Source organism: Orycteropus afer, unplaced genomic scaffold (genome assembly GCF_000298275.1).
Source record: "Orycteropus afer afer isolate SDZICR_OR568_19922 unplaced genomic scaffold, OryAfe1.0 scaffold00051, whole genome shotgun sequence".
NCBI lineage: Eukaryota > Metazoa > Chordata > Mammalia > Tubulidentata > Orycteropodidae > Orycteropus > Orycteropus afer.
In genome coordinates this window covers 5,405,426-5,414,023 of record NW_006921638.1, presented here as the reverse complement: position 1 = coordinate 5,414,023, position 8,598 = coordinate 5,405,426, and the positions used below count along the sequence as shown (strand labels likewise).

Here is an 8,598-nt window from a genome sequence, read left to right as displayed (position 1 = left end):
CAATATACTTCTGTAAAGATTTATCACCTGGGAAACTCAATAGGGATCACTATGAGTTGGAATCAAGTTGATGACAGTGAGTTTGGTTTTGGTTTTTTTGGACTGAGCACCTACTATGTGCCAGGTTCCAGAAACTCAAAGACGAGCAGGACTCAGATCCTTAAGGAGCTTACAGTCTTGAGGAGTGGCAGACAATGTAAACAGTCCACAGTATACTCAATATTCTTCACCACTAGTGTCTGATTACCTAACAAGCAAGGTAAGCAGGGTCGTGAACAGATTAGTAAATAAACACAAGTAAACCTAAGCTTACCCTGCCTATCGGTTAATCCCCACCATCCCTACTCCCCCCAACACCACAGTTCAATTGGATCAATTCTTCTGTCTTCCTTTTTTACTGTCCAACTTTTGCATGCATATGAGGGGACTGAAAAGACCATGGTTTAGATCAGGCTCACCTTAGAATGTCTGTTTGATGTCCACTGATAGCTGGAAGGAGTTCTGGTGACATTGTAAAGCATTTGGCCGCTAACCAAAAGGTTGGTGGTTGGAACCCACCAGCAGCTCCAGGGGAGAAACATGAGGCAGTTTGCTTCCATAAAGATTTACAGCCTTGGGAGCACTATGGGACAGTTCTACTCTGTCCTATAGGGTCACTGTGAGTTGGAATCAAGTCAGTGGCAGTGGGTTTGGTGGTTCTCATAGCTGGGGCTTCATGAAAGACTATTGTTAAGTGGCATGCAGTTGGCTCCCACTCATGGCCACCCTATGTACAATGAAACAGTGCTCTCTGTCAAGCACCATCTTGACAATCCATGCTATGCATGAGCCCATGGTAGCAGCCAACTGTGTCAATCCATCTTGCTGAGGATCTTGCCCTTTTACACTGACTTTACCAAGCATGATATTCTTCTCCAGGGACTGGTCCCTTCTGAAATGACCATTAGCAGTATAATCCATTTCCTAACCGTCCACTTTTTCTTTCGTATTACAGGAAGACTCTGGTTCCAAACATTCTTAAGGACATACTGACAACTCCTACTTATAAAATCGACTTAAAGACACACTTCAAGAACAAATCTCGTCCATAACACAAAGAATGTCTGTATTATTGTTATTGCAATCATAAGCTTTTGGAAAGTGTTTTTCCACCTGACTTTTCATTTTGTTTCTGTTGAGTAAACAATCAAGTGGGGAACCTCCTGTAGCGTTTATTTTCATTTAATTGGAGCAAGGAGAGCTAAATGCAACAGCCTAGAATTAGTTTCCAAAATGACTCAGAACGTTGGGCGCTAGCCTCTTTCCACGGAAAACACAAGTGAATGAAAGAAAACCACCTTCGCCTGCCTATCCCCTCTAATGCGCACAACCCAGTAGCGGCGTTCTCAGGGAAGCACTCTGGAAACTAAGTGCCAAGTACCTTCCCGGCCGGGTGACGGGTGATGCCCCGGGGCTGGAGGACGCGTGGTCACGTTCCAGAGCCACTACATAGGCCGTACCGCCCGGGGGCCTACAGTTCGCGCGCCGGGGTCAGGCCGAGGACGCTGGCAGGCTGGGCAGCGAGGCGAAAAGGGCGGGCCTGGGAGGTGCCGGCGGGGCGGGGGCGTGCCCACGTAAACCCCCCCCCCCCTTGCCCGCAGCCTTCAGCCCGAGGAGCCGCCGCCGCCTCTCTCGGGCTGCAGCTCCCGGCGTGCCTCGCACTGCCGCTGCCCTACGCCCCTCCCCCTCTTCTCCCTAGTGCCACAGAGCCGGAGCCTGAGCAGCCGCCGCAGCCACAGCCGCGGGCACTATGGTAAGGCGGGCGCACTGGCCGGGGAGCCCGAGCCAGGTGGGCAAAGCCCCCCGCGTGTCCCCACGGGGCTCGGGGAGCGAGGCCGCCATTTTAGCCTGATCTTGACCAGAGAGGTGGGCGCTCCTGCGCTGCAGCCCCGCTGCTCTCCCGCTGACCGGCCTGCCCTCCCTCTGTCAGGCCCGGCCCCGCTGCTTTTCCGATTACTGAGAGCTGGAGGGCCCCAGTGCAGGCATGTCGGGGCCTGGGGCCGGGCGAACAGCGGCGGGAGGCCGCGACACATAGTGTAGCAGCCGGGAGTGCTGGAGGGGCTTCGGGGAGCAGCCTTGCTCTCGCCGCGGTTGTCCTTCGCCTCCTGATTTTGTTTAACTCGCGCGCTCTAAAATTGATACGCGGTCTAAATCCCTTACTGAAGGCTTGTTGGTCTGGGTCGTGATAAGTGTCTCTTTTCCACAGAAAATATACTCACTTAAAGCTAATTCAAATCTTAAAAAAAAAAAAACCCACTGCCATCTAGTCGATTCCGACTCAGCGACCCTATAGGACGGGGTGGAAGTGCCACATAGGGTTTCCAAGGCTGTAAATTCTGACTGCCTCATCTTTCTCCAGTCTATCGAGTTCGAACCAACGACCTTTTGGTTAGCAGCCCATTGCTTTAACCGCAGCGGCACCAGAGCTCCTTCTGTGTCGTGATGGTCTGTAATAAATCCTTTATGGAGAAATGAAGATTAAGGAGGTGGAAAAACTCTTTTTAAAATGCTTTCTCGCGGAGAAAAAAGCTTTTACACGAGACCTGACAAGTCTGAAGTGCCTGGATTTGAGTTCTGGGCAATTAGTTGTAGCCGTGGGCAGTTTAGAGTTTACACTTGATTCTCTTTCCTTATGAGGAAACGCCCTGGCTAGAATGACTTTAAAGAAAAAAATCCTAGACGCATTAAGTGAAATCCAAAAGTGTTTTTTCAAGGCCTGCAGAGTTGACACAATACAGAAGGTATTTTTGCCGCTGCTCCTGAAGCTCTGACATCACCCAGTGAAATAGGAAACATTTCAGAGAGGGGACAGCTTGTATTTGTCCCTTTCACTCCACCTTCCATTTCCTTCAAACTCCTTTAAAAAGGATGAATGAGACAAGATGACTTAGAATACTTAGGTGGCTTATACTTGAAAGTGTGATAAATGTGATTGGACTACTTGGATAGTATGATGGAATTTTTTATGCCCAGACTAAACTGCTAGGCAAACTGTAATTTTGGTTTAAATACTGTTCTTTATTTTCAGGCTTCTGGAGTTACAGTGAATGATGAAGTCATCAAAGTTTTTAATGATATGAAAGTAAGGAAATCTTCTACACAAGAGGAGATCAAAAAAAGAAAGAAAGCAGTCCTCTTCTGTTTAAGCGATGACAAAAGACAAATAATTGTAGAGGAAGCAAAGCAGATCTTGGTGGGTGACATTGGTGATACTGTAGAGGACCCCTACACATCTTTTGTGAAGTTGCTACCTCTGAATGATTGCCGATATGCTTTGTACGATGCCACATACGAAACAAAAGAGTCTAAGAAGGAAGACCTAGTATTTATATTCTGGTGTGTAAAAACAAAAGAAAAAAGCACTTTTTTATATGCAAGGATTACTATTAACATAGTCAGTTTTGCCTTTGTTTTTCTTATCATTGAGATTGAGCAATTATTTTTCTCCCCTGTAGGGCTCCTGAAAGTGCACCTTTAAAAAGCAAGATGATTTATGCAAGTTCCAAAGATGCCATTAAGAAGAAATTTACAGGTACAAACATTGAATATTTTGTGTAGATAAATTATCCTTTCATTTTTAAAAGAAGATAATGGAATAATTTGTCTCTTTTTTTCTTTTGTTAGGTATTAAACATGAGTGGCAAGTTAATGGCTTGGATGATATTAAGGACCGTTCAACACTCGGAGAGAAATTGGGAGGCAATGTAGTAGTTTCACTTGAAGGAAAACCCTTATAAAATGACAGTCAAGTGCCATCTGGATCTTAAGGAGCCATCTGCATCTTAAGGAGCTTCCATTTCTCCAGCTCAGTTAATTGGAATAGTATTAGGGATCTTTTTTTTTTTTTTCCTCCCCTCCCCACTGGGCCCTTTCAACACATGACTGAAGGAGATGATCATTCATTTAAGCAGCCTATCAGTGATTGCCATTAGACTGTTAATACTGTTACTTTTATGTAGAACCCACGGAATGCCTTTCTGTCATACTTCAGCCAAAACAACTGGTTATATGCCTCCCCTGCAGCAAGCACTACAATAAATGTAATTGTCAATGTGAATAGCTTAGAATGCTGCAAAGGGTAAGCTAATTGAATTCCTTGAAAGTATTATCCACTGGTCAGATGGTACACTTTATTCAGTATTATTTATAGTTGCACTTGGTTGCAGTTTCTGAGGCTCAAGTATTCATACACCTCACCTGCCTTGGCAAGCCTATTTTTGCAACATGGCAGCACAGATTAACACTATGCATTGAAAGCACTTTTTTTTTGTAACGAGTTTAACTCCCCCTACCCCAAAAGGAATGCCAATTAAGTTGCATAAACTGTCATCAACTTATCCTAGTACCTCAGTGTTCATTCCTGTTACCTGCATACCTTCATAAAAGAAATAGCTGTTATTAACGCCTTTTTGTTTTCCATTGAGTGTACACTACTGAAAAAGTGTAGGAGTTTTATGTTTACCATGTGAGTCTTTAACACTAAAAATATTTTCAACATCGGTCATGATGGCAATTTCTGTATAAAAGAGCCTTACACGGAACATTGTTTTTGAGATCAAACTCCCCACCCTCACAAAAATGGCCACGTTGCAATAAAAATTGTGGCATATTACAGAACGTTGCTTTGTTTTCCTTGGAAATTTTGAAAAATGTTATGTGAAACAGCTTATAGGGTAAACACCTATTAATCTTTGCACTGGTCATTTGAGAATTTTTTGTTTTTGTACAATATTCATGGGTGATATTTACTGAATTTGTTTATTTGGTTTAATAATACTCTATTCTAAAGCCAAGTAATATAAAATACCATTATTATAGAGCAGTACTTTTATAAATATTTTTTTCTTTATGTTTTACTATAGAAATCAAAAATTATTTTTTTGCCTTTTGACAAATACTCTTCAATATCTGATTTGTTCTCTAGATAAATTAGGGTAGCTATTTTTTTATTCATATTTACCTTTCTAAGTGGTTAAATAGTAGAAGCAGGAAGCTCTTAGTGCTTATTTGGTCATGATGAAAATAATTTGGAAAATGTCCTTCAAAAGTTTCATAATACTTCTGAGGTACAGGAACTTTCAGCTAATGCCCCTTACTATATTTTGCACACTGAATTGGGGGAAACAGAATTGACAGAGCAATCTTAAACATTAAGAGTGGGATTTGGCTGCAGTCCAAAGACTGCTCTCCTTATAGAGAATTTGATCTGCTCAATGTGAGCAGTTTGCTGTTAGCCAGAGCTATTTATGGCAAACACATGCTTTTGTATCTTGTCATAGTTATCCACAAATGGCAAAACTGGATTTGATTCTACTGGTATGTAAAACAGGCATGCTGGTTAGCAGTCAATCATGGCTCAGAATTTAACCCCATAGCTCTGAAAAATGTTTTATCAGAAGACAGGAAATAAAAATAACCTTTTAAAAAAAGTTTTTAATGTGTGGAAGTAAATTTGAGTATAATCAGATTTTTTCCATATTTTTCAGATGAACAGGGTTAAATGTCTAAGCTTTCCTTTTAAATTGTATAAATGACTGGGGATCTTTTGCACTGAGAAATTTTATTTCAGGCTTTCAACTTTTCCCTGAGTTGTCCTGGACGTTTTGATGGCTTTTTGGTAAGGCCAAATTCTAGTAAGCAAAGCATGAGAATAATGACACATACTAAACAATATGTGTAACTGGTACTTGCACCGTGGAATTTTCATTGAGGTATATCCTCATTTTTCTAAAAAATAAGGAACTATAAATTAGCTATGTAGTATCTTTTGTTTTTATAACTGATACCTCAACTTACATACATACCTTTTTAATTATGTAATAATTTCTGGGATTAAATTTGGCCTTATTTTGTAATACTTTGTTTTGTTGGATTGACAAAACATTTAATTGGCTAGTTAAATTCATCTTTGAGATCTTTGTGCGTAAAGCCAAAATAATGGTAAAAATCAATGGTTCACATGCTGTATAAGTCTCATTTGGCATTTGAAATGATCATTTTATTTTACAATCATTTATAATTAAACAATGTTCCAGTTAGCTTTAAAAGGTATGCGGTGCTAATTGAAATATTGAGGACAATATTTTACTGCTAGCTTGCAAAAATTACAGTTTAAAAAATAAATGAAAATATTTAAACCTGTTGAGATGTGTTTACTTAAGCTTTGGAATATTAAAAAATTTTAAATTAATATTGCAGATTAAAGAGACACCATTATATGTAGTCTGTTTTTCCGGATACTAGTTGGCATATTTTCATATTTAGAAATAACAATTATTTTTAATAACTGAATATAGTAGCAATTTTAGCATTTTCAGACAAATGGGAACTTTTGGCATCTGTCCCAAACTGGCTATCAGCTGTTGTTTTCCATCATTATCTAAAAGAGTGGCTAGCATTGTGTATTTAATATGCTTTTTTAATAGATTGGAAGAAAAACATGAGGTTTGAGTTTCTCTGATCACAGATTCTTTATAGCATTTTATTTATGGGATCTAGCAGATGAGTTCTGGGAGACAATTATTTTAAAAATATTTTATTGTTTAAAAAAACACTTTCCGCAATGGTAAGTCAGAGTTGAGAACTGGGAACACTTTTCATTAGGTGTGCCACTCTGGAAAAAAAAACCGTACAATCTTGATCTACTATTCAAAGGTCCTGCTTGCAGATTTAATAGTTTGAGATCCAAAAACCATGAATATTCAGTTTTCTGTATATATTAAAGCTACTGGAAATATGCCTGTAGACTCCAGTGAATATTGCTTTTAGGACAGCATGAGGTTAATAGATGTTCTGTGTATTATCTTAGCCAGTGAAGTATGAGGCACTTTCTTTGCTCTAAACCAAAACCCACTGCCACTGAATCGATTTGGACTCATAGTGATGGTACAGAATAAAGTAGAACTGGCCCACAGCATTTCCAGGATTGAAAATGTTTACAAAGCAACCTGCCTCATCGTCTGTGGAGTGGCTGATGGGTTCAAACCCCAGCAGCCAAGTGCCTTAACCACTGCTCCTCTAGAGCTGCTTTCCTTTGCTCTGGTATATCCAGTTATTTGAATTCTTTTTATGTAGATTTAGGAGTCATCTCTCTGTGTCAATTCCCATCATAAAGCAGTTGGACAAGTTAATTTTTTTGAGCCTCAGTTTTCTTAATCCATAATATGGAAATGATAATGTTCATTTATCATACTTGGTTGCTGAGGATCAAATAAGAAATGCTTTTGAAAATGAAAATGCTATGTAAATCAACTAGTTTAAACCACTGAGTCTGAATAAGTGTAATCAGGTAAAGAACCATATTAAAAATAAGGTTTATTATAAGTCATACAACCTGTTTTTGTAACTATTCCACTTAATCTCATTGTTTATTTTAAAAACTAATTGACTGATTATATAGTCTTCTCCAGAATGAAGTATAAAGTATATAATGTAGCCTTTTCAGTTGATGTTCATGACAGCTTTTAACCTTAATAGATTTTTGTCTCAGGTACTAATTTTTTTCCCAAAAATAATTTTGAGGTAAAAATAAAAGAGGAAATAAAGTTAGAGAAATATTACTTTAAAATATTTCAAAGCACATTATTTATTGTAAAAATATATATAACATTTGCCAATACAACTTTTTCAGTGTATGATTTAGTGATACCGATCACATTAATCATTTTGTGCAACCCTCACCAACAGTCATTGCCAGATTTTCCATTGCTATAATTAGTAACTGCTAATCAATGACTCTCTCTTCCCCTCCTTCTTGCCCCTGGTAACCACTAATAAACTTTGGTCTGTATTATATTTGCCTATTCTAGGTATCTCATATAAGTCAGATCATACAATATTTTTCCTTTTGTGATTGACTTCATGAGCACAGTGTTTTCAGGGTTCATGTTGTGTTGTAGCATGTATCAGGACTTCATTTCTTTTTATGGCTGAGTAATATTCCATTGTATGTATAAACTACATTTTGTTTATACATTCATCTGTTTATGGGCATTTAGATTATATCCATTTTTCAGCTACTGTGAGTAGTGCTGCACTAAACATTGGTATGTATGTGCTATTTGCATTCATGCTTTCAAGTCTCAGGTACATACGTAGGAGTGGAAGCTGGGTCATATGGTAGTTCTTTTAACTTTTTGAAGGATTGCCAAACCATGTTCCACAGCAACTGTCCCATTTTGCATTCCCTCTAGCTATGGGCAAGCTCTGTGGTAGTTAAGGTTATGTGTCAACTTGGCTGGGCCTCGTCTTGAATGGCTGGGCAGCTGGATGAAGTTATTCCCCAGGATGAGACTGGTAATCAATCCCATGATGGAATGTACTGGGGACAATTGAGTAGCTTCCTTAGGAATGTGGTCTGCTTCCAGTATATAATATGACACTTTGAGAAAGGTCTGTGAGCTTCTTGGCACATTCGGATCCTGCGTTTGACCACATCATCAGTGAGTGCCCAGCCATGTTGTCTGCCAATCTTGGAACTGTTTCTGGACTTGAACTAGTGGCCTATCAAGTTGCTTGATAATCTTGGGACTGTGCCATTTTATTTGTCAATCTTGAGTT

The 8,598-nt window shown here is 39.6% G+C and overlaps 1 protein-coding gene across 1 annotated transcript; it reads left to right on the top strand.

The window, feature by feature from the left end:
- Nucleotides 1-3,073: 3,073 nt before the first annotated feature.
- On the top strand, nt 3,074-3,776 carry CFL2 (cofilin 2). The gene is made up of 3 exons (XM_007938542.2): nt 3,074-3,375; nt 3,495-3,571; nt 3,664-3,776. Exons 1-3 carry the CDS (start codon nt 3,116-3,118, stop codon nt 3,774-3,776), a joined length of 450 nt encoding a protein of 149 aa, XP_007936733.2. The 5' UTR covers nt 3,074-3,115.
- Nucleotides 3,777-8,598: the final 4,822 nt, after the last annotated feature.

Coding starts and splice junctions, on each gene's coding strand:
- CFL2 (XM_007938542.2), top strand. CDS start 3,116: ATGAAAGTAAGGAAATCTTCTACACAAGAGGAGATCAAAAAAAGAAAG. Junction 3,376..3,494: donor GACCTAGTATTTATATTCTG/GTGTGTAAAAAC, acceptor TCTCCCCTGTAG/GGCTCCTGAAAGTGCACCTT. Junction 3,572..3,663: donor CATTAAGAAGAAATTTACAG/GTACAAACATTG, acceptor TTCTTTTGTTAG/GTATTAAACATGAGTGGCAA.